Source organism: Dermochelys coriacea, chromosome 10 (genome assembly GCF_009764565.3).
Source record: "Dermochelys coriacea isolate rDerCor1 chromosome 10, rDerCor1.pri.v4, whole genome shotgun sequence".
NCBI lineage: Eukaryota > Metazoa > Chordata > Testudines > Dermochelyidae > Dermochelys > Dermochelys coriacea.
Genome location: NC_050077.1, coordinates 47,524,020 through 47,551,864, shown reverse-complemented (window position 1 = coordinate 47,551,864; position 27,845 = coordinate 47,524,020). Strand labels below are relative to the sequence as shown.

The 27,845-nt window shown below is 45.2% G+C and overlaps 1 protein-coding gene across 2 annotated transcripts; it reads left to right on the top strand.

Moving 5' to 3' along the window:
* Positions 1–303: 303 nt before the first annotated feature.
* SCAMP2 (secretory carrier membrane protein 2) lies at positions 304–27,845 on the top strand. Of its 2 annotated transcripts, XM_043494235.1 has the most exons (10): positions 573–827; positions 9,524–9,604; positions 10,493–10,582; positions 11,025–11,159; positions 13,072–13,189; positions 18,098–18,226; positions 18,939–19,098; positions 19,825–19,926; positions 23,317–23,434; positions 25,431–27,845. In XM_043494235.1, the coding sequence occupies exons 1-10, from the start codon at positions 771–773 to the stop codon at positions 25,575–25,577; spliced, it is 1,137 nt and encodes a 378-aa protein (XP_043350170.1). In that variant the 5' UTR covers positions 573–770; the 3' UTR covers positions 25,578–27,845. The 2 variants fall into 2 exon arrangements, with proteins under 2 accessions (XP_038274039.1, XP_043350170.1); XM_038418111.2 differs by lacking the exon at positions 11,025–11,159 and having other exon boundaries at positions 304–827.

The following is a 27,845-nucleotide window of genomic DNA, read 5'->3' as shown; positions in this document are numbered from 1 at the left end:
CACTATATACAGCACGTAGCATGTGTGCAACCACCTCGTGTGCAGTCCCCTTCCCCACGATATACACCAGCATGTGTATAACCCCCCTAATACGTGCGCAGCCCTTTCCCCACTCTGTGGAGTCTGTGTGCAACCCCCTTTGTGCACAGTCCGCTCCACCAGAGGCTATGCAACCCCCCAGTGCGCGCAGCCCCCTTCCGCACCATATCAACCCGCCCCATGTGTGCAAACCCCGACCTGCCCAACCCTTTCCCTTTCCCCACTATTGGTAGCCTATTGTTTGTGCAGCCCACCCCCTTCCCCAGGTATACACAACTTCCCAGGGGCACCGTCCCCTTCCCATAGCAACCTCCCGTCCTATCACACCCGCCCCTCATGTAACGCCAGGCCCCGCCCCCATGTGTACATGTGCCCCCCACGCGCGCGACCCGCGCTCCCTCCAGCACTAGAGGGCGAGGGCGCGCGCACGCGCACACTCCCACGCGGCTCTCCGACTGACGTCACAACTGGCCCCGCCCGCGAGCGCGAACGTAACCGCGTCTGTTTCTCTTCGCGGCGCATGCGTCAGGATTCACCTAGCCTGTGAGGTCACAAACTCCGTTTGTCACGTAGAAGAGACGAGTCGATGCCCCGCCCAGACTGCGAGCGGGGCGCACGCGCAGTCTCGCTCCCGGAAGTGTCCAGTTCCTAGGGAGCAGGAAGCGAGCGAAGCAACGAACGAGCCGGGGGGCGGCGCAGGCAGCGAGTCGGACGCTGCCTCTGCCTCTGCCATGTCGGCCTACGACACCAATCCGTTCGCCGACCCGGTAGACGTGAATCCCTTCCAGGTAGGAGAGCGCCTCCGAGCCCCGCGGCCCCCCGTCCCCTGCCCCACCGCCGGGACGTGGCGCCGAGTGCGGGGCCGCCTGCCCATGGTGGGGCCCCTTTGACCCGCGCCGCCCAATCGGGCTAGAGGGCGGGACTGATGGGGGCGTCGGGGAGGCCCGATCCTGTGGCGCTGTGTCAGCCCCGGGGGAGTCCCAGGTCTGCGACGCGTATCGGGGGAAGCGGGACCCAGCAACAAGTCGGGGAGGCTTAACGCTGCCCTGCCCTGCCCTCCTCCCCTCCCCTCCCCACCCCAGTGCTCAATGTCTGCCCCATCAGCTCTCCATTCCTCCCACTCCCTCCTCGGCGTCCCTGGCCGTGCTCCACCCTCCCCTAGCGCCACAGCCTGCCTGGTGCGTGCTGCTTGTGCGCTCCGCTCTGTACAGTCTGGGGGGCCAGGTTCACCCACCTAGCAGTGCCATGCACCTCACCCACCATGCAACTTACAGCCCCCCTTCCTGCAGCCGTAACCCAGCAGGACACTGCTCCAAGTCGCAGCTCTGCTGGTTTAGGGCATGCCCAGTGCCTTGGGAGAAGTAGGCACCGGCTGGGACAGTGATGGGCTCCTGGTTTTGCCAGTGATTCACAGGTGCAGCTCCCATTGGCTTTTCTGGGTGTTGCAACCACGTATGGGAGGGCAGGATTAGGCCTTAGTCTCGTGCACGAGTATAGATGAGCAAAATGTTTGAGAACCAATGATCTAAATTAATCTGAGACCGCATTATTTGTATTACGGTCCCTGCTGAGAGGAGAGCCTCCATTGTGCTCGCTGATATTACATACACATAAGAGATGCTCTCTGTTCCAAAGAATTTACAATCTAAATAGACCAGACAGACAAAGTGTGGGAGAAAAGTAGTAGTATCACTCCTGTTTTATAGAGTGTTAAGCAACTTGCCCAGGGTTATGCAGGAGGTCTGTGGGAATTCTGGGAACTGAACTCCAGTCCAGTGTATTAACCACAAGATTGTCCTTCCTCTTTTACCTTCTTGAAGCTAATCTTGGGAAATAGTCTTTATTAAGAACAGACACTGTATTACAAGGGCATCCATGTCCTGTGGTCCCTTTTAGGAAAGATCACTGTTCCTTTGTATTTTAAGGACTAGTGGTTCCCAATCTTTTTGAGCAGCTATTTGCACTTATTAGGTTAATGTGTTGGCTGTACCAACGAGTGCAGGCTGTCTCCCATTCAGTTACGCTGGCAGTCACCCCCCATATTTTGAAAATAAGGTTTGTAACTGGCCAAGATCTGTCGTAGACTCCTTGTGCCACGTTCTCCACTTACTGTAACCAGTTCTACGTTGAAGCGTACACAGCAATGTGAGTGAGAGGAGAATCAGGTCCATTGAATGAGTGTGTGCAAGTGAATGGGAGTCAATCATGGGACAGTATTAGGCTGTAGTCATCGAGGCTCATAGTGTACCAGCATTGCCTGGTCTACATGCATATTCTTGTGGTAAATGTGCATACCATGCTCTTGGTTCAAAGAGCGCACACTTTCTTTCTGCAAAACTTATTCTGATTAGTGAATGAGACATTAAAATCTCTCTGGGTGTACGTGACATGGTGTCAGTTACTGTGATACAGTGGTACAGGAGGAAGCTTTAGCAACACTGGATTGCAAGTGTCAGGAGAGAGTTGTAAGTGTGTTAAATATTCCTGTCAGATAGTTGCATTGCTGCACGGTGGCATAGCAGCTGTTGGTTTGCTTCACATTCTATGTTGGCTTGTTCAATGTTATGTCCATTTGCTCTAGGGGTCCTCCTCCTCTGGCAGTACTGCTCAGCATTCAGAGTTAAGTGCATACTCTAACAGAGGTTTAGCCTTGGCAGCTTAAGAGAAAGGACTTTTTTCTGAGGTTCTGGGATCCTGCACACACTCTAGATGTTGCCTGGATTCTTTCTATGCTGAGTTGATGTCTGTGTGTGCTGCCTTGAAACCTGCATTTATTTACCTAGGGAGTTGGTGGAAGGCTCCAAAAACAGTCTGTTGACCCTGAGTAACATGGCTATAGATGTGAAGATGAATGTTAACACTTCACATTTCAGAAATTTGTTTCTATAAAAAGTTCTTTACCTTTATTACATGACAGAGAAGTGTCAGGGCATAACAGGAAGCTGCATCTTGGTGCATATCCTCTTATTTCATAGGCAACTTTTGTGATATTGCAATCTGGTGAGCCAGCAGTAATTACAATCTTAAGATTTTGAGTTCATTATAAACACAAGAGGAGTAGGAAGCAGAAATAATCTTGTGAATACTCAAATGAAAACAGAAGTATTTGCTGGGGTGTGTTTGAGAGCTAGAAGTGGCTCTTGATTTTTTTAATCAACTTTATTGGGCACATTTAGTGGCTTGGAAATATGGATATCGTCCATTTGCATACTGGGGGCGCGCAAATACTCTGTTGGTTTGTGCATCATCATGCTGCCACAGAATCATTGACCAATCCGGGCTGTGCTTGAGTTTAGTTCATTGTTCAAACAATAAAATCAGATATAACCTAGAGGCAGGTGACTCTAGGATGGCAGTCTTCTAATTTTTTTCAATAATCCACGTAAAGCAGGTGAGAGAGGAAGTCAGAGGTGTGTATTTGCGCTTGGTGTATGCCAAAGGAATGCTTTCTATTCCTGCTGAATAACTTCAGTTTCTTACATTCCTTCTCTCCCTGCAGTCAAAGATAGCTTCAATTCTCTGTTTTTCCAGTGGGGTTCTTATTCATCCACTGTGAGGCTCCTTTTTTGGGGTCGGTTCTGTCTTATGTGACTAGTATACTATGAACTTTTCTGGACATGCTGTGTCTAATGTAGTGAGCAAGTGGGGGAAAAGATTCTGATCACTTGTGCAAGGGCAACTGAGGCTTCAAATTTGGTTGTCTGGCAAGAAAATGTGCTCATTCTAATTTTAGGTCTGATATCATTAAGTAAATTAAAACAAAATATTGTAGCATGACTGTAGCAAAGAATTAAGTCACTTTCTTCTAACACTGAACAAAGAGCTTTATTGGAATCAGAAAAATAGCATTATCACTTAAGCTTGTCTATAGCTTCTAACTACAACTTTCCCTGGCCCTCATCCAATCTGATTTCCTGTTACAGATTAAAAGAAAGGGTACAGATATCTTCACAGTTGTTGCTGTAGTTGTCTAACAACATTTCTTTGCATTCTGCATGTTCTGTTTTGAACTGTGGGGTCAGGGTTTCTCATTCGTGTTCTCTGTTTTCTAAAGTGAGTGATTCTCACTTGGGTTTATGTTCAATTTAGTGTTGCTTTAATATAGATGAAAATACCACTGCCGCCAGCAGTCTGATGGACTCAGAAGAGAGCCTATGTAATCTGTTTCAGTTTCAAGTAAAAACTCGAATGGCTAAATAACTCTATAGACATTAGAGAGACAAGGTGGGTGAGGTAATATATTTTATTGCGTCAGTTTCTGTTGGTGGAAGAGACGAGCTTTGGAACTACCTAGAGTTCTTACACAGAGCGCAGACCTGACGAAGAGCTCTATGTAGCTTGAAAGCTTGTCTCTTTCATCAATAGAAGTTGGTCCAGTGGAAGTTATTACCTCATCCACCTTATCTGTCTAATATTCTGGGGCTAACACTGCTCCACAACACTGCGAATAGCTATAGACGTTGTCCATTTGATTTGAAATCTAGATCATGGTTATGCAGAATAGCACTAATCCATTTGGCATTTTGACAATTCACATATTGTATTAATGGGCCAATTCTTTAGCATACTTTTAATCCTTTAGCCAGTATGTGGATTCAGATAATTGAAACCAGGTATATGATGGTGGTGGTTGACTGATAGCAGCTTTGGACACGCAGTCCTGAATTTTCTGCAGCTTTGTCCCTGAAGCCACAGCAGTGTATTTACCCTTCGGGTTTGTCATGCCAAAGGGTACCTTTTGGGCCTCGGGAGTCAGGTTCAGCACTGTCTATTGCTCTGGTTCTCGCCCAACAACCCCAAACAACAAAGTATCTTTTCCTTGATAAGTAGGAGATTTAATTCTTAATACTGATAAGGTCAATCATGAAATGCACTGTACACTCATAGATGTGCTTGATTTGATCTCCTGAAATCTGACACTCATTCTGTGGTGCATTCCACAAAATGACAGCCAAATGACTTTTGCTAATTTCCCCGGCAACCCAGTATACATGGCAGATAGCTCCAGAGTAGCGCATGTTTGCCTCAAAGGTGCAGATAAGAGCTTGAATCTCCAGGATCCTTTGGGACATAAATAACATTTTAAATTATAGTCAAAATAAATTCAAATTTCTTAAGAGGGTGGGATAATCTTTTGAGATACAGAATAGCAAGTGCAAAATTTTGACTGATGCCATGGTCAATAACAGCATGGGGAGGATTTTGCCTTTACTTGAGCTTGCGCACTGTCTACATGGACACCTCTACATTCAAGCCAGCCAGTTGAGATGTGAGCTCTTCTGTCTTGATCTCCACAACTCCTAAAGCTGTCTTATTACCTTTGTGATTCTAACAGCTGACCCAGATTCCAGGTTTTAACAGAAGAGTACAAGTTTCCCATCCTGCACAAACCTGATGTACTCCAATTCTTGCTCAGCCACAGAAGTTTTTGGCTCTATCAGCTAGCACAGTAATAAAACTAGCTTTTTGTATGTATTTGTGATGCTTGCCTTTAAAAGAAACACACAGTCTTTGCAACTGAGTCTCTGAAAGCTTTTTAATTTGTGTTAGTAAAGTTTGGTCCAAGATCAAGGCCATTTTGGGCTTGAAAACTGCAGCGTGAAGTAAAGAGCTAAAATCCTTTTTACTGACTGTATATGGGAAGCTAAACAAGGTAGTAAATCTGTGAGTCTCCTCATGGCATCTCACAGAGCAATCTAGCAATATGCATCTTGTGAACAAAGTAACACTTTTTGCTTCCATGCGTTTCACCTGAGCAACATATGAGGAATGAAAAGATCTTACTCTCGCTTCAAAAGACATTATCAAATTCTTCTTGTACTTTCTGGGAACTACCAAGCATTTCATCTTTCGGATGTAAAACCTAGGGATAGCTTACAATGACTTCTAGAAAGTGTTTCCTAAATCAGCAGCTCCCAAACTTTATTGATTCACATACCACCTTAAAAAATTCAGGTGAATTGACGGAACATCAAACTCAGATACCACAGTTTGGGAACCTCTAGTATAAATATCTCGTACTTTTAACAGGTTTTAACAATGCTCCACTGTGCCATGTGCTTTAGGAGCCAGTGCCCTCAGTGGTATCCTCTGCCTAATAGCTTTTTCACCCCTAAAACCCAAACACATTACAGTTTATTTTAAATCAGCCAAATCTTCACATCTGTAATTGTTAAACAACTCTGATCTGCAAATTAAACTGCCTGGCCTGGAACCACAACTAAGAGCTTGTCTACACTACCGGCCGGATCCATGAGCAGCGATCGATCCAGCAGGGGTCGATTTATCGTTTCTAGTATAGACACGATAAGTAGACCGCCAATCGCTGTAGCATCAACTCTGGTACTCCACCTCAATGAGAAGCGCAAGGGAATCGATGGGAGAGCGTTTCCCGTCGACACACCACAGTGACGATACTGCAGTAAGTAGATCTAAGTACATCGACTTCAGCTACGTGAATAACGTAGCTGAAGTTGCATAACTTTGATCCCCACCCCTGTAGTGTAGACCAGCCCTAAGTATGCACTTTTTAAAGGCTATAAAATATTAGAGAGCCTCTCTCTCTCAAAATTGAATCAAACTGTTTTGCGGCAGCAAGTGATCAAACTTGTAGCTTTTTACATTAACTCTTAATCTATGCTGAGGCAGCTCAGTTCCCTTTGCAGCACTACAGCCCCTCCAGCCTTGGGTGGGTGACAGGAACCCCAACACTTTTTACTGCCCAGGTAGGGCTTCTGAGGTATAGGAAGTTTTTTCCAGTTGGATAGCTCAGGTTCTTTGAACAGTCTTACCTTCCAGTGCTCCTAAAAACTAAAAAAAAAACAAAAAAAACCTAAAACCTAAAAACAAAAAAGGTGCTCCTATTTGTTCCTGATGTGGTAGCCATCTGTTGGACCTTTTAGTTAGTTTGCGTTAGCTGTTGACACATGGCAGTGTGGAAGTAGGAAATGAGAGAGATTTAAGTGTAGCCACCTTTGTTCTGTTAGAAACGGAGCAAAAGTTAGGCTAACTATAACCCTAATAATGCGAGACTTGCAAAGGCAGGACTGGGAAAAGCGTATGGAAAATTGCTAAGCTGTCTGACCTTGTTTTTAGACAAAATAGAATGTAGTTGTAGCAGAAAATCAATAATAATAATAATAATAATAAGATATCGGGAAGGAAAATGTATGAACAAAGGGCAATTGCTATTCGTCAATGCCTGTAATGAAAACTACAAATATTTGTGATAAACTGCTTGTTGTTCGGAGACTTGTCTAAGGCCAGAGTAACTCCTGCCTTGCAGTCTCCCCCTGCAATTGCTTGAAATAAAAATTGTCTCTGACTTACTGCATCCAAACAGAGAGAGAGGATTTGTTTTCTTCCACAGTAGCTACCATGTTCTAACTAACATGTTTTAAAAGCCTAATGTAGACAAGGCATACTGCCTTCAAGGTGTGCAAAACTGGTCAAGTTAAAGTGTGGGGGGAGCTAACGCATCCTCATGTCACATCTAAATTCTAATCTAGACAAGAATCCATGTCTCTGATAGGAAAAGGACAATGCTCTTGCAGGGTTTAAGAGGGCTATTGAGTTTCGTGTGATGTGGAAAGGAGGAAGTGTCTGGAAAAGAAAGACAAGTCAGAAACCTTTCTTTTTCCTTCTCCGGGTAGAAGCTGACCAGATTCTTGTTAGCTTCACTTTGCTACTTGGGAAAGCCACGAACAGATGCAGAGAGGGTAGGACTACCTGTCCATGCACTCAGGAAGACAGCACTGTCAGAGTTCACATGTGGAAGGTTTTCTTAGGATTACAAAGGAATAGGATTTGGAACTTTGATTTTAAAAAAGGCTAAATTCTTAAGAAATTGATGGCTTAGGGTCCTTCCTTCCCCCAACCCCTCCATCTCCCAGGCCATTTGTGGTTAACTCCAATGAAGGTGGATTGTCGGCACACTTGGTTAAACTGGTGCTTTTCTTCCACATGTGTTTCAGCCTATGGATGAAGTGGTTGAGTAGAACATGCACCTTTTGTTCTGAGAATCCCCTGCCTGCAGAATTGCTGACATATAGATTCCCTGGAATGTTTCTGGAACCCTATTCTGCCTGGTGAATTCAATTCAACATCTAAGAACCTATACCAGTTTCTGAGATTTCATCCTGGAGTGATTCATAAACTTGTGTAACCAGTTAGGCAGCGAGTGTCTAATCTCTAGATGTGTCTAAAGTTGCTCATTAAATGGAGCTTTTTTTTATATACACTTGATCAGAAAGCTGTACTGGAAGGCAAGAGACCTGTCTATAGTATGTTTGAGACAAGTCAGTTGGCTTTCCCAGGGTTTACAGCTCTGATGTTATGGAGCTTAATCAACAGGAAACTTGGCCAACCTCTACATATCTGAATTCGCTCTTCCTCCTCCCCTGCCCAGCCTAGCAATTACTTTTTGCCCCATTAACAATAAAAATAAAATGGCTTGTGCTGATAGATACGTTTGTTGCTGGAGAGGAGAAAGCACCTTGCTTAAGCAGAACTCCAAAGGTAAAATTACATGGCTGTTCAGTTTGTGAGCCAGGCTTCTACAGAGAAGCAACTGTACCTAATTCTACCTTTAGGAGAAAGGATGCTTCAGGGTCAGCAGAAGTCAGTGTCTGGCTGTTAAAGGGAGAACCTTTAGCAAAGCACAGCTTTGTTTTGTATACCTGCTTTCATACAAACTGCATCACACGAGACTTAGGTTAAATAATGTGCAACAGAGGGAAGAAGAAAGTTGTCTTCAGAAGAGATACAGACAGGTTTTGCATAGCAGTATGATTATGGGAAGGGACCAAAAGGAGACTGGCACTGAGTGGAGGAAGGAGAAACTGACACTCCAGCTGAAATCTGGATTTAAATTTACAAGTATGATAGTGTAATCAGTTAACCTGAAATCATAGGCTCACTCTTCATAGCTTTTTTGCTTTGTCAGAATGGCTGCTTTGGGGGAGAGTTCGGTAGTCCAGAAGAGGGCTGCCTGAAAGCAGTTTGTGGTAGCAGATGTCTGTCACCTAGCACACCTTTCTACCCGAAAATCGGTTCAGTTGCTCTCTGCTGCCCTTGATTGAGACTCTGTCATCCTGAGGACACTGGAGCCCTACGCAAAGGCAGACTGCAGCATCATCTCAGCATGGACTACCAGTTTCTTCAGCTTTACAAAAGGCTTCAGGGTAGCTGTTATCTAGTGGGTAAAGTTCAGGGATGAGAGGAAATCTGGGTCCTAATTGCAACTGTGCTGCAGACTGATCTCTAGTAAATTTATCTCTCTGCCTCAATTTCACTATCTGTAAACTGGGTAAAAAGCACTAAATGTTTGCAACGTGGTACTGCTTTCGGAAGCTCTGATCAGTCACTGGTTTTGTTTAGCTTAACAAATGTAAGGAACATGTGGAACAGGTTGTCTAGAGGCTGTCTCTTTTTTTCCCTTTAACTCCTATCTTTGTCTTAAGCGCCTTTCCGCTTTCTCTTTCAGGATCCCTCAGTGACACAGCTGACACATGCTAACCAAGGCAGCTTGGATGAATTCAATCCCTTCTCTGAGAACTCCCGGCTGGTATGTGGCTCATGTGATTGCATCAAATATCTACATACCTGTTGTATCAGGCAGCTAGGTCCTCTGATAGAGGGGACTATAAGATGAATGAGGCATTCATAGATCTGTCCCTACTGGACAGTGTTACATACATGTACAATACACTTCTCAGGAGATCTCAAGAACAGAGCACTCGTGAGCTCCCTGCAGGAATTCTCACGGCCAATGCAATCCCAAAGTGTGAAGCAGAACAAGTCTCATGCCAAGGGACATAATTAGGACCCTACCAAATTCACAGTCCATTTTGGTCAATTTCATGGTGATAGGATTTTTAAAATCGTAAGTTTCAGTTTCAGATATTTAAGTCTGAAACTTCATGGTGGTGTACCTGTGGGGGTCCTGACCCAAAAGGGGGCCATAGAGGATGTTGCAAGACTATTGTAGGGGTTGCGGTATTGCCTCCCTTACTTCTGCACTGCTGCTGGTGGCAGCTCTGCCTTCAGAGATGGGCTCCTAGCCAGCAGCCGCAGAGCTACCTGCAGCTGGGGGAGGTTCTCGGAGATAGGTCTGACCTGGACCCGGGAGCGACCCCTATGGGGAAGAGGAAGTCCCATCCCTCCCCAGCTTTGCTGGGACTAGCATTTGGAGACCGGAGCATGGTAAGAGCCCCCAGCCCTGCCCCTTTCCTACACTAGCCAGATTTCACAGGGGAGATCAGATTTCACAATCCATGCTTCAGAAACATAAAATAAAGATGCTTATGCAGGATGGTGCCTGGTGTTCCTGGGACTCCAGACCTGCCTTCCAATTTGGCACACGCCTACTTGAAGGCACTTGGTGTTCAGCGGTTCCCAGAGCTAATTGAAGCAGTATGTCTAATGCTCATTTGCTGTGTCTCTCTTTGTCTAGACAAATGGAGCTCAGACAGTTCCAGTGACACAGCCCGCTGGCCCTTCGCAACCTGCTGTCCTACAGCCATCTGTGGAACCCACTCCACAGGTAGTATACCCAGCCACCACCTTTCTGCTGAATGTCTGTAGAGCTCATACCTTGGCTTCTGCTAAGCAAAACTATTGGAATACAAATGAGTCTTGATGCGTCTTACAGGCTATCAACAAGACTTTTCTATAGGGATTGGATTCATTTGGGTGGGGTATGGGAGGCTGCAGCTGACCAGCTCTGCCCTCATTTGTATTTATTACTTTGATTGGCATTGCAATGCGGAATATTTAACAGCCTTGCAAATAATTCAGAGAAGTAGACCGTATAAAGCCCCCATGTCTTTCCCTCTGCTACTGAAACTGACTGTTTTTTGTCCCATTCTGCTTGGCTTTTCGCACAGTACCACCCATAACTTGTTAACGGTGTTAGCTTAGTTTCAGGGAGTGAATAGCCACACTCAGCTCTGTGAGTGTGGACACAGTGCAGTTGTGTGTTGCAGCTGCTGCTTAGACAGGCCAGCAAGTACCAGCCGCCAAGGTTCATCTCAGCGAGCAAGAATTCAGAGAGACAGAGGCTGCTAGGAGAAGATTTCAGTTCTCAGAATAGCAACAAGGTAAAAGAGATCCAGGGGAAGGTAGGCAAAGTACAGAGAAGAGAGAGGGCTTCACGGCCTTTTTCTTGGACCTCCAAAATCTCCTAAACGACGTTGCCTCTCTTTAGAGTCTGAGTGCTATCGCCATACTCCATAAATCCCAGGAGCCCACTGTCTACCCTTCATTGTAAGGACCTCTTAGCTTTGCCTTTACACCTCACCGCCTGAGCAGACTCGGGCTCCTGGCTCTTGAAACAAATTGGTGCTAATTTGGAAAGGATCCAAAATGGGTAATGAGAGAGACTCTTGGGAAGAGGGAGTTCTTATCTTGTTTGTTTTGTTTAAATTATCTTAGTGCTGGTGAAAGGTCCCAGTTAGCAGCTCTGAAGCCCTCTAGTTATCCATGGGAGGGTGGGGGGCAGCAGCAGTGCAAGCTTTCCCCACCAATGTGCCCTTTTAAAGGGGAGACTGTCTTATGGTTCATTCAGCCTTTGACCTCTCTGCTGAGTCAACTGGGGAAGGGGGTCATGGTGTAGGTGCTTGTCTCCCTTTAGTCCCTCGTTGAGCAACACATTTCAGAGACCACAAAATGGATTTCATGGGAAAGTGATTTGGTCATAGCTGGCCTGGGCTGAGTTTAAACCCAAAACTTAGGGCTGAAAGCCTCTAGGAGACCCAGGAAGAAAGCATAACAGCTAAACTAGAGCAGCAAAAGGATATTGGTCCAGAATCACAAGCCTCTGGGCATGCTGAGATTTTCAGTAGTTAATGTGAGGACAGCAAAAAGTAATGGCCTTAAAGAAAGAGGAAAAGTGGATGAAGTAGCTCAAAAGACTCTCAAGAATGAAGTTTACTGGACAGTAGAATAACTTGCCAGAGAAGCTGTGGAGTCACAGATCCACAGGATCTGTTCTGTGCTGAGCCTTTAAACCGACTGTTGGAGAGCCCCTTTAGCATGGCAGAACCCGAAAGGATCCCACTCTTTCCTTGAGGCTTGGTCATGCAGCCTCACTATCTCTTAGACTGAGTGTCTGGGCTCCAGCCCACCTGTTTCACACCATGAGCTCTGCCCAGTGAGTCCAACTGAAGTAGATTGTGTAGAGACTTGTCCTGTCTTCAGGGACTAATGAACCCAAGCCAGTATTTGCAGTGACACCCAAGCAGCATTTTCAGAACAGAGTAGAATTTTTTAGTTGGCTGGAACACGGCACTAGAAGTCCCTACGTTAGCATAGAGAAATGAAGGTTTAAAGGATAAGCCATTCTGGCCAAACCAGCATGATTCACAGCTAAGCTGTAGTGAGCTCCATTGCAGGCTCTCTATCTCTCCCTGACCTCCATAGTCGGTCCCAGGAGAGCAGCCAGAACCAGAAGCTCACGCTGTATTCCTTGCTGGTCACCCCCCAGTCTTTGTTCTCCAGGCAGGGTCATGCATGAGTCATGGAGCTTGAATTATCTCTCTGGACCCCTTGTTAATCTGAATCGGTTTCAAACAGTTCCTTGCCTACTCCATTCATTCCTCCCAGACAGCGAGGTGCCACATGCACCTGTGTCTCCTATGCAGTTCCAGCAGCATTGTTAACCCTTTTGCCCCCATTGGGTAGCAATGCAAAGTATAAAGGGAAACTGAGGCGCGCACACAGGCTTCATAAAAATATTCCAGAAGATTCCCACTTTGTCAGAGTCACCCTCACGGAAGAGATGGGCAATGAGAAGGGAGCTGCTGGTGGATTTTGTAGAAATCTATTACTAACATCCTACCACGATGCAGGCAGAAAGTTGAAGAAGGTCTCAGACCAACCATGAATGTTCTGCTTCTGAGATGTCCTAAGCCTTCTGAATGTTGCTGGAACATTCATTAGTGTGTGTGCATCCCCCACTTCCCTTAGGAAGGGACCCTCTCCCCACTGAATTGCTCTTTGGTTCTGATTGCTTTTCGGTGATTCTCCATGCAGGCTGTAGTCTCAGCAGCCCAGGATGGACTCCTTCAGCAACAGGAGGAGCTGGAGAGGAAAGCAGCAGAGTTGGAGAGGAAGGAGCGAGAGTTGCAGAATAATGCAGCAAACTTTAATTGTGAGTAGTGTTTCTTTCCCTATCTAAGAACCCATACTGTGCATCACACCTGTCTAAGCCAGAGTGTACAAGAGTTCCCCTGTCCTGTGCGTTCTGAAGGGTGTCGGACCCCATTATATTGTGCTGGGGCTGAGTTTGCATGAGAAACGTCTAAGTGCCACAGCAATGGAAACTTACACACACCGTTTTAATGCAATTCTGAGGCATCCCACAAGGGGGAGAGTGATAAAAACTAAAGGCTGGGATTCAGGAGACTGGCTGTGTGTTACCTTGATCCAACTGGACTTTGTGCTTCATTTTTCCTATAATTATGTGTGTGTGTCGGGGGGGGAGGGGGTACTGCTACCTAGCTCAGTCCCATACTCAATCCTTTAGACCATGTGACACCTCTTACCCATTTGTCTCATACACATGCTGATTTTCTCAGGCACTCGCCTGTAAGTGGCTGTTTTATTATAGGTGGAGTTTGTGGTACCATCCACAGTTAAGATTGCCTGCATTATAAGATCCTGTTTTCAGTTGCTTATAACTTTGCCAAACTTTTACTGTTCAGGCTAAAATTGTCCATGCTGCATGTATGCCTAACGCTAACTTCTTTTTGGAAAGTTTTAGCTAAAATGATTCAGTGATTTCTGAGAATGAGGTTCAGGAAAAATTCCTTGTTTTACCCATGTTAAAATATTCTTTCAACTGTCTTGTTATGGAGCTCTGTTGCTCCATGCTTTGGCAGCATAGTTGCCCTGGTGTCAGTCATAAAATTCACTAAATTTGGCCAATTTTGAGCCTCTGAAAAGGCTGTTATCACATGTTCAGTAGGCCCTTGTTTGTTTGGCAGCAAAATTCTGAGTCTGTCTGTCTACTGAGCATACTGCAGCCCAGAGAGAAAGAGGGCGTAGGAGGAAGGCAGTCAGAGGGCACAGGGAAAGAAGAGTCTATAACCACTAGACTTCACATCCAGGAGCTCTGAGTTTCTGTTCCTCTGCTGTCTGCAAAGAACTGCAGAACTCACTGGCAAAGTGTCTGTCTCATTCCCTTCTAGTAGCTGGTCCACACAGAGGATAACAGCCTGCTACTACTTCCAGTTACACTGTTAGCTCAAGTGGTAGTGGTCCGTTCTGCAGATCTAAAGGTTTGAAGCCTGCTGATGACTCAAGCTGGTGGTCAGTATGGTTCCGCATAATGGGATTTTTTGCAGTGTTTTTAAAAATTAGGAGATTGTAGCCTTAATCTTTTAACAATTTTTTTTAAATGCTAAGTCAAGCATTCAGTTTAGGAAATGCCAGAATTAAGGTTGCCCGTGTCACTGTAATTCAGCCCCCTTGTGAATACGCACTGATAGTCTTTAATTACATGATCACGTACTATTTCTTCCACGGAACCTCTGCCCCTTTCACTGTATAGGATAGATGGTGCCCTGGGAATGCAGCAGGATTGTGTGTAATTAAGGAGACAGTTGTCTGGGACACTTGCCTTATTTGTTGTTGAAGTTGGAATGTGTGTAGTGAATGAGAGAGGCAAGGTTGGTGAGGTAATATCTTTTATTGGGCTAACTTCTGTTGGTGAGAGAGACAAGCTTTTGAGCTACAGAGCTGTCTCTTACCAACGGAAGTTGGTCAAGTAAAAGATATTACCTCACACACCTCCCCCCTCATATCCTGGGACCAACAGACTACAACTACACTGTATATGTGTAGTGAATGAGGCAGAGAATTGCAGAAGAAAAGAGAGAGTCTTATTGATAAGAAAATACAATCCATTTCTCCATAGTGGTATTCTATCCCTGCCTCTGCCATAGATTTCCTGTGTGATGCCTGTCAAATCACTTAAAACAAGCTTTTCACAGTTGCCCCCTAATTGTGTGTTCCTCAACTTTCTAGATGCACAACATAAGACACCTGGAGCCAGATTTACGTAAGTGCTGAGCACTCACAACTGCAACTGAAACCAGCTAGAATTGTGCTTTGGACACACTTGTAGAGCTGACTGAAATTTTTGTGGTGCAGTAAATTCCTTGAAAAATGCATTTTTGGGGGCACCAAAGCTATTTGCAAATTCAGTGAATAGTGTTAGCCAAAAAAAAAAAAAAAACCCTGAAGAAGAAATCTGGAACCATCAACGATGGTTCATTTTGAAATGTTGTTTTGAATTGACGTTTTTAAATCAAAACAGTTTTTTTTTTCCCGTGTCAAGAAAAAACAAAAAATTGAGTTTTGGTTAGAAACTAAATTATTTATTTTTTATTTTTTTTTAATTTGGTTCAGCCACGGAACCAAAATAACAATTATTTCCTTGGCTCTAATATAAAGTGCTATCTAATGCTAAGTAGGGCTGTCGATTAAATGTAGTTAACTCACGCGATTAACTTAAAAAAAAGCAACTGCGATTAAAAAAATGTATCGCAATTAATCACACTGTTAAACAATAGAATACCAACTGAAATTTATTAAATATTTTTGGATGTTTGTCTACATTTTCAAATATTGATTTTTCTTATAACACAGAATACAAGGTGTACAGTGGTCATTTTCTCTTTTTTATTACAAATATTTGCATTGTAAAAATGATAAAAGAAATATTATTTTTCAGTTCACCTCATACAAATACTGTAGTGCAATCTCTTTATTGTGAAAGTGTAACTTTCAGGTGTAGATTTTTTTTTTTGTTACATAACTGCACTCAAAAATAAAACGATGTAAAACTTTAGAGCCTACAAGTCCACTCAGCCCTACTTCTTCTTCAGCCAGTTGCTAAGACAAACAAGTTTGTTTACATTTACAGGAGATAATGCTGCCTACTTTTTATTTACAATGTCACCTGAAAGTGAGAACGGGCCTTTGCATGGCACTTTTTTAAGCTGGCATTGCAAGGTATTTACGTTCCAGATATGCTAAATATTTATATGCCCCTTCATGCTTCAGCCACCATTCCAGAGGACATGCTTCCATGCTGATGATGATCGTTAAAAAAATAATGCATTAATTAAATTTGTGACTGAACTCCTTGGGGGAGAATTGTTTGTCTCCTGTTCTGTTTTACCTGTATTCTGCCATATATTTCATGTTACATCAGTCTTGGATGATGCACAGCACTCGTTCGTTTTAAGAACACTGTCACTGCAGATTTGACAAAACACAAAGAAGATACCAATGTGAGATTTCTAAGGATAGCTACAGCACTCAACTCAAGGTTTAAGAATCTGAAGTGCTTTCCAAAATCTGAGCGTGGTGAGGTGTGGAGCGTGCCTTCAGATGTCTTAAAAGACCAACACTCCAATGTGGAAACTACAGAACCTGAACCACCAAAAAACAAAATGAACCTTCTGCTGGTGGCATCTGACTCAGATGATGAAAATGAACATGTGTCGGTCCACACTGCTTTGGATCGTTACCAAGCAGAACTCGTCATCAGCATGGACGCATATATTCTGGAAAGATGGTTGAAGCATGAAGGGACACCTGAATCTTTAGCGCATCTGGCCCATAAATATCTTGCGATGCCAGCTACAACATTGCCATGCGAACACCTCTTCTCACTTTCAGGTGACATTGTAAACAAGATGTGGGCAGCATTATCTCTTGCAGATTGTAAGCAAACTTCTTTGTCTGAGCAATTGGCTGAAGTAGGACTGAGTGGACTTGTAGGTTCTAAAGTTTTACACTGTTTTGTTTTTGAATGCAGTTATTTTTTGTACATAATTCTACATTTGTAAGATCGACTTTTATGATAAAGAGATTGCACTACAGTACTTGTATTAGGTGAATTGAAACATACTATTTCTTTTGTTTTTTACAATACAAATATTTGTAATTAAAAATATAAAGTGAGCACTGTATCCTTTGTATTCTGAGTTGTAATTGATATCAATGTATTTGAAAATGTAGAAAATATTCAAAAATATTTAAATAAATTATATTCTGTTATTGTTTAACAGCATGATTAATCTTCATAATCGCGTGACAGCCCTAATGCTAAGTACTCTGGGAAATCAGGCCTCAGGTGTCTCACATTAGGCGCCTTAAATTATTGGACACTTTTGACAACTTTAGCCTTAATCTCTCTGCCTCATTTTCCAAACTGTAAAATGGAAATAATGCCACCATCTTTTCTCACAGGGATGTTGTGCAGATAAATCAATGTGACAGCCACACATTGAATGAGGACGATACAAAGTAATATTCACTGAATGAGGCAGGGGAAAAAATAGTATGATCATGTAATTAAAGACTATTGTAACACATACACACAGGAAGGCCAAATTAAGGTTGCACAAGTAACCTTAATTCTGACGTTTCCTAACTCGGATGTTTGACTCTGCAGCCTTAATATTCTTTTATTGGAATTTTTTTTATGTAATTTGATATAGTCTCATCTGAGTACCTTTCAGTAGCACACTACGCAAAGTGGGTGACATCTGTCACGCGTGGCTAAGGATGAGAATTGTGTGCGTAGTGTATCATAGTGTTTAGATTCTGGTAGGGTTTTTTGTGTGTGTGCTCCCTGCTATGTGTGTTAAAGAAGGCAGTTCCAAGAAGTGCGCTCCGCACTTGGAGCGGAAGATGGTGAGGTTTGTGATTGTCCTTTGTCCCTGTGAGGGTTTGTTCCACAGTCTCTGCCCGACCCCCATGGTATCAGAGGCCTCTAAAACAACACCTGACCCATTTCACTGGGTATCAGGTTCCTAGCAGTGTTTATCCATCCATGAGTGAAGCCCCTGATGCGGTTCACTTCTAAGGCTCAGACTATTCAAATCAAATTTCTTGCCATGGTCTGGTTGCTACATCATCTTCCAAGAGTCCAGTCTTAATATATACTGACTACTAGTCTTCTTGCTTGTGAATTATCGTGCTTTAGGGAGTCTGTCGAACTAGGGAACTCTCTTGAAGGATCTCACCTTGTTTCCTTTTATAGCGAGACAGAACAATTGGCCACCCTTTCCCAAGAGGTGTCCAATCAAGCCGTGTTTTTATCAGGACTTCTCTGCAGACATCCCAGCTGATTACCAGCGAACATGCAAGATGCTGTATTACTTGTGGATGCGTGAGTAATCACCTATAACTGGCACAATTGGGGAAATAGTGTTGAGCTGGAAGGAAAATTCTGAATGGCTCTTTCTCAGGAGGCTTTCTATCAAATGCTTTTCCATAGTAGCTACTGATGCTGAAGTCATCTGTAGGTGACCTTTGTAGCTGTAAAATCCTGGTCCTCTGCTTTTTAAAGACAGATCTAAAAAAGACTCTAGTTCAACGCCTAATTATTGGGCTCAATGCGGGTATTTTTAGATGAAATTCTATGGCTTGTGTTATGTAGGACTACATAATCATAATGGTCCCTTCTGGACTATAAAATCTATGAATCTGAAAGGATGGTGGATGTGTTTAACTATAATGCATCAGAGAACCCAAGCTATGCTCCCCTCTTGGTGTTTAACAGCCTGTCTATTTTCCACCTTAAGTAGTAATCATGTGGGATATTGTAATCACAGCCCCAGCAGCCAGTTAAGAAGAATTAAGACTTTAGGCTGGAGAGATAAAGAGCAGTGTCAGATGGGACCCTTATAGTAAGATCCACCTTTCCATGCAGACAGCCCTTGATAGGGAAGGGAAATACTGAAACTATGGTTCACATGCTATCTAGTTTCTATAGACAATGTTGTGCATTTTGGTCCATGAGAGGGCAGTGATTCTTTGGTACTTTGTGGGTTTTCCGAGAGATTATTAATCTGTTTCCTTTCTTCTCCCATCCTGAACAGTTCATTCAGTTACCCTGCTTCTAAACCTGCTTGCTTGCCTGGCATGGTTCACCATCCACTCCCACAGAGGAGTAGACTTTGGTCTCTCAATCCTGTGGTTTATTTTGTTCACTCCTTGTGCTTTCCTCTGTTGGTATCGACCCATCTACAAGGCTTTCAGGCAAGTACAATTTTTCAGTTTAACAAGGATATGACCATTACTGGGAGGAAGTGCTGTTTAATATGATCATAATGTGTATGCCTGGGGGATTTTCCAAGTCTTCAGTACATTAGGTAGACCAAAACCTCCCTTACAGACTTAATGTTGAGGGTATGTGCTGGGGGTGTGGAAGAGAGATTGATCTTCTTGTGCTCACTGTGGTGAGCTTAGACTGGATAATCTTAATGGTCCCTTCTCACCTTAAAATCTATAACCTGTTGAGATGAATGTAGTGAAAGATCATCTGACTGCACCTAAATGTACCATATTAGACACAGTAGAAACCTAAACTAACTCGGAAATGCCTGCCAATGAGACATTAACATATATCCAGTGTCCAAACCCCAGCTAATTATTTGGTCCTAGTTACTATTCATGTTCAGAAAATTCTTGACAGTAGTAGCCCAGTAAAGCAGACTGGTTGTATGACAAGTATTGAGGAAGTGGGCTTTCCCGTCATACATCCCATATGGAATGAGTGAGTGCATACTGCTGCCGCTGTGTTTAATTCTCTTGCTGCATGCCTTCCTCTTGGTGCCGCAATCCCTACCCCTCATGCAATCGTCAGCTGGAGGAGGGTTCATTGCAATTGTTGCCCATTTATTTACGAAATGCTTTTGTGTGATTTGTATCGTGCATCTGTCCTGGGGTTCCTGGATTTCACTCACCCCATCTCTCACCTTGCAGGTCTGACAGCTCCTTCAGCTTCTTTGTGTTCTTCTTGGTCTTTTTCTGCCAAATTGCAATCTACATCATCCAGGCAGTCGGCATTCCTGGCTGGGGGGACAGGTAAGCATGACTTAGAGTGTGTGCAATGCAGCCCTGAACTGGCACCTTCTCAACAGGACTGCAATTGTCTGAAGAGTTTCTGTTCTTTTGCTTTTTGTTCTTAAAGCTGTCTGTTCTCTTCCATTTCTCTCTTGGTGCATGTCTTCTGCAGAGTTCAGCTGGGTGCCTTTCTCCGCCACGCTCCCTATTCTAGTCAAGTCAAAGGCATGTATCTCCTCTGCTGATATTGCCTGACAGTTCCCAATCACTCCTTACTGTGCTGTCTCCTGCTCTCTTTATTTCAAAATGTCTTTCTATGCCTATTTGGTGCCACGGCTTCAAGGGAGATCTTTCTGGCTACTCTAAAAATCCACGTAGCCTGCTTTGGTGGAGGTGATGTTCTATAGATCAGTATGTGCTAATAATCTAAAGACTGGGTACCAGAATCCATCTGTCAGCAGTTCTGATCCCCTGTAAAATGAGAGCAGAGCTTTCTTAGTGTGTTGGCTGCAAATTAAACTGAGACAGAAGTGGGGTGGTTTTTTTCCAGCTCTCTTCTTCCCCCTTCCCCCCCACAGTTCACATTATGCATGTGAAGAATAGTGAAAAGGTCAGAGCTGGGAGGTTAGTTGTGGGGGCACCTTCAGATAGCAACTGCAGTGAAATCACAGCCTATTTTTGCCCACAGCCTTGAGAATGGCTCCTGGGCAAAGTCATCCCTCCCTCTCCTGGTTCTTTGACCCTATCACTGCCTTTTGAGGCACAGTCGGAACTCCATTTTTAGTCTGACTTGGGCAAGCACTCTGGTTCCCAAGAACCCTCTGATCCGTAGAGAAAGCCTCTCCCAAGTAGACAGTATTTTCATCAGTGGCTAAATAGTGTGATTTGTGTTGAATGCTACTTGAACACAGTGGAAAATACACAGCTAATGAAACACGTCAAATATTTCCTTCTCGCCAATTGCTTCTCAGTCTCCTTTGGCAAAAGATGATCCAGTTTATTTAGCAGTTGAAATTAAATGCGCTTTTCTAACGGTGAGAGGAGGACCTTTGTCCAAATAGATAACTCTGGATTCTAGCGAGGTGTCTTGGTAGACCTAGCCCTTTGCACTTTATCAGGGATATGGCCATAAGGAACTCCAGGGATTAATCTCAGGAACTGGCATCTACTAAGGAGCTTTTTATCAGCTCTTGCACTGTGCTCCTTCATTCTATTTTCTTTGTTTCTTCCACTCCTCACAAATATTTCCCCAGCCTTGCAAGACTCATGAAAATACTGGCCAGGCTAGAAATCTACTTGCTTGTTCTTTCTCATGATATTCTAGCGAGTAGAATTTTACAAGAATACTTTCTCCATAAAGGTGTTTATGAAGGTCCCAAGTGCTTTGATTCATGCATTGCAGCAGAACCTGACTAGTGTGGGGGCTCTAACCATATGCAGAGGATATCTGAGGCAGGCAGGGTTAGCATAATACTCTGTGCAGGCGTCAGACAGGCTGCTTCTGAAAATGAGTGGGTCAGAATTGCTACAAACAAGTGCCCCAGCTACATTCTGGGCCTCAAATCCCACAATGGTAACTCTTTGGAGTTGGATTTTGTACCTTTCTGTGACCGTGAGCCCAGTGATTCTTCTCCTTTCCCAAGTCCATTGTGCTTTTGGCCATTCCTTTCCAGCTAGGAACCATTTGTGTGTGTGCATTCCACATTGGGTTTACTTTTAGGGTATGTCTACACAGCAATGTAAACCCAGGTCAAGCCGACACCCCCTCTCCCCCACGTCCGCCTCCACACACCAATTGTGCTAATTTAGGGCTTGGATCTAGGGTCCCAGGACCCTGCAGGGCTGGAGGTTCCGAGCCCATGTTAAGCTGGGACCTAGGGTCCAAGCCCTATTGCTTTTCTGTGCGCGCACAGCCCCATCTTGACCTGGCTCCCAGAAATCCTTCAGACGTATCCCAGAGTTCAGAGACGGCAGAGGAGCAGCAGTGCAGGCAGCCAGCGCAGCGGCCGGAAGCACCATTACTGCCTGGCTGATTGTGCTCCCTGATCCTGCTATGGCTCCTTGCTGGTGCATGGAGATTGCCAGGAGCAGGGAGCAAAGCTGACAAGTGGGTGGCAGCTCCCAGCTGCCAGGATGTCGGGGGTCATCCTCCCAGCCATGCTGAGTCAGGAGATCTGCCACTTCCCTCCGTGCCGGCAGCTGCTTGGTCCCACTGCACTCTCTGTTCGTGGCTCCCAGGACCTCCCTGGTTCTGTGTGCATAGGGGCGCTTGGGCTGCATGCACTTTGAGGGCAGTGAGTGGGAGCCAGCCCCCAAACTTCCCCCCAGAGAGCCCTTATCCCTGCCTCCTGGGGCACAGCAGAGACAGGGATAAGGGATCCCCAGGGCTGCTGGAGCACACTGCATCCCAAGCCCTAGGGATGCACTTCACTGCTCTGCAGCCAGCAGCAGCCAGGTGGGGGGGAGGGGCATGTTTTTCCTCTGACATAAAATGTAGGTTTCAAACTTCAAAACAAATAAAAAACCAACCAACCAACGACGCCTTCATTGAACAGCCCCTTTTAAAAGTTAAGAATTGCAAAGTTTCAGTTTAATAGTTTGACAGCCCTGGAGCCTAATGTCCTAATTCTCGTCAGAATGTGGACACCAGGGGATTTTCCCACTACTGTGACAGCCTAGAGCTGGAGAGCCCACTTCTCAGATTCGATGGTCGTTCAATATAAAGCCTTCTCACACGGCAGCCACTCTATTGAGAGGCGCTAATTATGTAGCGGATGAACTTGTGCTCCTTATGGGCAGCTGAGTCCCATCAATAGCAACACCACAATTAGGAAACAGGGTGGGCAGTAGAGTTTTCCCACAATGCACCATCTTCCTAGGGCTAGAATGTCGACACGGGGTGGGGGCGGGGGCGGGGGCTAGGCCCTGTGGGATAGGGTTACTTTGACTCTTGTCCATGCACTGCAGTGTGAATGCCAGAGTCTTAGGTTTGAGCACAGGTCTGAAAATGCTTAACCTAGGGTGAAAATGCAGTGTAGACACTGAAGCCCAGGGTTCCCTGACACGGGTCAGCTGACTCGAGTCCCACTAACCCTAGGCTTGCATTGCTGTGTAGACATACCCATACTGCACTGTGAGAAGGGAACTGTACAAGGGAACGGGAAAGCACCTCAGTGGTCCTTTTGAAAGTAGTCTAGCATCTAGAGTGGGTAACTTCCTGCAAGAGACTGCATTCAGTAAGGAATTTTTCCTGTGGTCTTATATTCCTGCAGCAGCTCCACTTGGCTGCATGTCCTCTGTGGTCCCTCAGTCCTCTTGTCATCAAATAACCCGAGTAACATAGTGCTCTCCCAGAGTCTTGTCCCTGTGTATACCTGGTACTCTTCATGTGATGAGCCCTCTTTCTTACAGTGGTTGGATTGCAGCTCTGGGCGAGACAGGAACAAACTTGGCTGTGTCCATAATCATGATGGTGGTGGCCGCATTCTTCTCGCTGTGTGCTGTCCTCTCACTCTTCCTCCTAAAGAAGGTAAGTTACTGAAAGACAAGAGCAGCTCCAACTTAGATCCTGCATCCTAGGGGCAGTTCACCACCAGTAGCAAAGGATTTCCTGGTATTGAATCATAGTCTCTTCTAGAGTTTTTTGTGGTTAGTAACCAGCTTAGTTTCGAAGGAAAGATGAAAGTAGCAAGTTTGTCAAGAGCTTTTGGAAGGCATGTTTTCCTGTTCCTCCTCCTGGATTTGTAAAAGTCCCTCACAAGAAGCTGTGATGGAAACGTAAATAATCATGTGGATGAGAAACTAGCTAAGAGACTGAAAACAAAGGAGGAGGAATATGTTGTCTGTTTTCTATATGGCAAAAGGTTACCACAAGGCCAGCATTTAATATCTAGAAAAGCAGGGGAGAGCAGTGAGGTGGCAAGATTGGCAGATGCCATTTAGGTTAATTGAGAGTAGAACATGGTCAGGAAGTTCAAAGGGACCCAGACCCAGTAGGAGACTGGCCAGCATGAGGGCAGATGAAATTCAGCATTGACAAATGCAGGGAAATGGAACTAGCAGGAATTGCATGAACTGGTCTTAGACATTACAATTAATCTAGAACCCAGCAACCACTTGGGAAAGTTTGGGCTTCATTGGCGTTGGGTCACTGAAGGCCTGTGCTCAGTGTGTAATGGCAGTCAAAAAAGCAAACGATACCCTGATGCATAAAGCGTAGGAAAAAAAAGAACATTGGCAGAATCCTGCCACTCTGTGAATGAGAGAGATGGTACAGCCTGGCCTGCAGCGCTGTGCTTGGCTCTGTACAGCAGGGGTGAGTGGTGGAAAAGATTACAGCTATGCACAAGAGACTTCCATACCAAGAGTCAGTGAAAAGATGGGGATTGGTTAGTCTAAAGAGGGGCTGTGGTAGAGGTAGACAAAATAACGAATAGGCTAGAGAACAAATCTCATCTCTCTCTGATCACACTTTTATCCAGTGCATAATTGACCTGTTCACTGTCCCAAGATCTCGGGCCAAGAGCTAAGTAGAATTTCAGAAAAGATCAAACACTTGCATGGATCATGAGAACAGCCACAGTTACACTAGATAGGATAAAATATATAAGGGCTGTGAGTCTTCCTGGTTCAGGGAATGCGCCACTTGTTAGCTTCTTCCTAGCCCATCAGTTATGGGCACATTATTCCATAATTATCCATCAAGAAGCTTCTTGGACCTTCCCCTGAAGCATCTGGTCCTGCCCAGTTTTGAAGATGGGACACTGGGTTATATGGGACACTGGGCTGACCTGGGAAAGTAATTCTTACATTCCTCTGCCAAATACTTCAAAACCATCACCACCACATGGTGCCCATTTAAACTACGCCATGGTCTGCCCCCTGCAGCCACAAACCAGTTCCCTCCCTCTACAGCCTGCTGTCTGGGAAACGCATCTACCTCCTGCTGTCCCAGTTTTGCTCCAAACACACCCCATCAGCCTTCCTCCTGCAGTATCTGGATGAATGTTTGCCAGATCTCAAAGGCAACTGATTTGATACCTGGGGAATCTTGGAGGTGGAGGGCAGGGGGGCGAGTGAATTCCATAGTCGCTGCCTCCTTGAGTTCTAAATGACTCCTGGGATGATGTCCGCCTCTGTGCCATCAAGTACCATTATACCCAGGTCTCTTGTGTGACACACAATGTTCAGGGGTCAGGCTTACACGCCCTCCTTTAGTTGCATGGAGGTCCCTGGTTATTCATCCTCCGCTGAGTTGAGTGCTCTAATTTGTAATGAGTGATGATCTCCTCCTTCTGAATCTTCCACAGCTCGTGCTGGATGTGATTTGACTGCCAGCCTCTTTTTGCTTGTGGCATCCCTTCATGCCCACAAGGCTAGCTAGCGATGGAACTAGGGGGAGAGGGATTTGCTAGCTTCCTGTGTGCTGTCCTGAAGTTTTGTCAGCGGCCTTAAGTCCCGTAGAGAGATGGTGCTGGGGCAAAAGGGAGAGTCCTTTGGCTGACAGATTCTCTGTCCTTTCTCAGGTGCACTCTCTGTATCGCCGGACCGGAGCCAGTTTCCAAAGGGCCCAGGAAGAGTTCTCCCAAGGCATCCTCACCAACAGGAACTTCCAAAACGCAGCTGCCGGGGCTGCTTCTTCAGCCGCGCAGGGTGCTTTCCGGGGAAACTAGCCCTTCCCACAGGCATCTCCACCGTGCACCCTTCCCCTTCCTTTTTCATCACAACCTGATCTTAAGATGCACTTTCCACGGGCACCATGCTAACTCCACGACACCAACTGCTAAGATGAGAAGAGGTCTCTGTAGCATCAGCTCATCTGCATTTCTGGCGACTAGTTCTTCTTTCCTTGCTTTGGGGTGGGGGGATAGGGAAATATTCTCTTAAATCAAATATAGCTCTCCTTATCCAGGACAGGTTTGACATTTCTTTTACTACCTCTCCTGCTTGCCCGTGCTCCAGTGATAGAGGAATCTCATCACTTTTTAGCAACTCTTTCATTGGGCTTTGCTCTGAAGGATTTATTTTGTAACTTACCTGAGGTGGATGTTAATAATAAGGGAGAAAGCTGCCCTTTATTTGAAACCTCTTACTGCCTGGCTCCCATGGGGTCCGAATAACATGTGGCATAAAGAGTATTGTTGGGGAACTGCTCTTTGCCACCCATCATGGTGCAAATCTCCCTCCCGCTTCTGTTTTTTCTCACCTTGGGGGAGGGTCCTACTCAAGGTTGTATTATGGAATCTTATTCCTGTAGCCCCCAGGAGATGCATGGAGGGTTAATTAATGGAGTGCAGCCTTCACCATAGCCTTAAGTCTTGTGGGGGTGGGGATAATCTCTGTACCTCACCAGCCACTGTAGCAGCATTTGAGAGGCCAGCGGCTTCAGGGGGACTCTGCGGGATTGGATATGTGTCCCATGGGGTTTAGGACGTGGTGCAGTGAATTGAGCCAGCAAACTAGTTTTGAGAGGAAGTGCTCTAGACTTTATACAGCTTGCTCAGCCCCTGGTGAGTGTGGTGCAGAGTTCAGAACACTACATATGCCTGCAGCTGGCCCTTCCTTTTCCCTGCCCATCTTGTTCTCCACATTTGAGAAATCTCCCATGGCGCTTTGTGATTCCAGGGGGAATTCGTACGTTTCTCAAGAGAGAGGAGTCTTGCTTGCAGCATTTTCCGTTTTGAAAGCAGTGTCTGCGCAAAACCCTCTCGGGGCTGTTGCTGGAAGCACTTGCCATCTTTTCTGGACTGCTTGCTTCTGTTTGACCTTGAGCAACTGGTTAGTTCCTGAGGTGCAGTCCTGAGAGCTCTTGAGGTGGGGGGTGTGTGTGTGGAATCTGCTCTTTCTTTAGATTTGTGACTTTTGCAGTGGAAAAAAATACCTGCCCTTCACCAGCTACTTTCTCTCTCCCCACCCCTTGATGGGTGTTGAATCTTTAGTATCCTGGTCTTACAAGCCCCTTTTCTAACAGGGAAAAGGGTGGGGGAGGTTTGCTTCTCCACCAGCAGGCTGAAAAGGGATTAGGAGAGGGGAAAGCAGGAGCGCTCCTATGAACTGAAGAAATCCAGGAACTCTGGGACAGAGTGGGTAAAAGCCCTGAAAATAATGGTGTGATCATTTGCAAATTGCTTATAATTGATGATGACATCATCGATGTGGCTATGCGGTGCGGAAACTCCTCCCCAGATTCAGCCTTGATGTCTCTCTCTTCAGTGGCTATGGAAACTCTTCAGGGCTTGCTGAGTGCATCTGGAAGCTCCTGGTCTGAAGTGTGTTCAAAGTAATTATTCAGCCGTGGAGCTATTTCTCCTTCTAGAAAGGAGAAAAAGGCCAGCCTCCAGGACCCTGAGCTGTTTGCTCCCTGCTGTCGCTGTTATTGGCATCCGTGCCACGCAGTCTGAGAATTTTGCCCTTTCTGCAGAGGGATTAAGTGAAGTTGGGGCGGGGGGAGTCTACTGTAGAATTGGGATCCTTGGGGGTTTGCTTACATCCATATTTGATCTGGTTAACCAATCAAAACATAGTTAATTAATCCTGATCAGATTAGGGCCCAGGCCATTTGGTTTGTGGGCTCTGAGGAAGATGAAGGGCAGGGGAAAAATTGGGAGGAGCAAAGTGCTTGATACTTTCATGTGAACAAAGGTGGGGTTAGTTTCCATGGTGTGGGTGTGTTATGGAAATAGTGACTGGTTCATCATTAACCACCCCCCTTCCAGGGTAATGGCAGACCAGGTCTTTTTGAGCTGATCCAGTGCATCTGGTGAAGTTTCCTCTAGCCTTCTCCTCATTTGAATGTACATGATGATGGAAAAATTAGACTTTAAAATCCCCCTCCCCTTCTGATATATTTCCCTCTCTAATCTTTTCATGTAAAAATGTATATGTCAAGTCACACTTTTGTGCTTAAATAAAAAACAAAATAAAACTAACCCCCCAACCTT

Excerpts from the sequence above, each read along its gene's own strand:
- SCAMP2 (XM_043494235.1), top strand. The coding sequence starts at position 771 with ATGTCGGCCTACGACACCAATCCGTTCGCCGACCCGGTAGACGTGAAT. Across the intron at positions 10,583-11,024 it reads CTGTGGAACCCACTCCACAG|CTGCTGCTTAGACAGGCCAG; the intron begins GTAGTATACCCA and ends TGTGTGTTGCAG. Across the intron at positions 13,190-18,097 it reads TAATGCAGCAAACTTTAATT|CGAGACAGAACAATTGGCCA; the intron begins GTGAGTAGTGTT and ends TTCCTTTTATAG.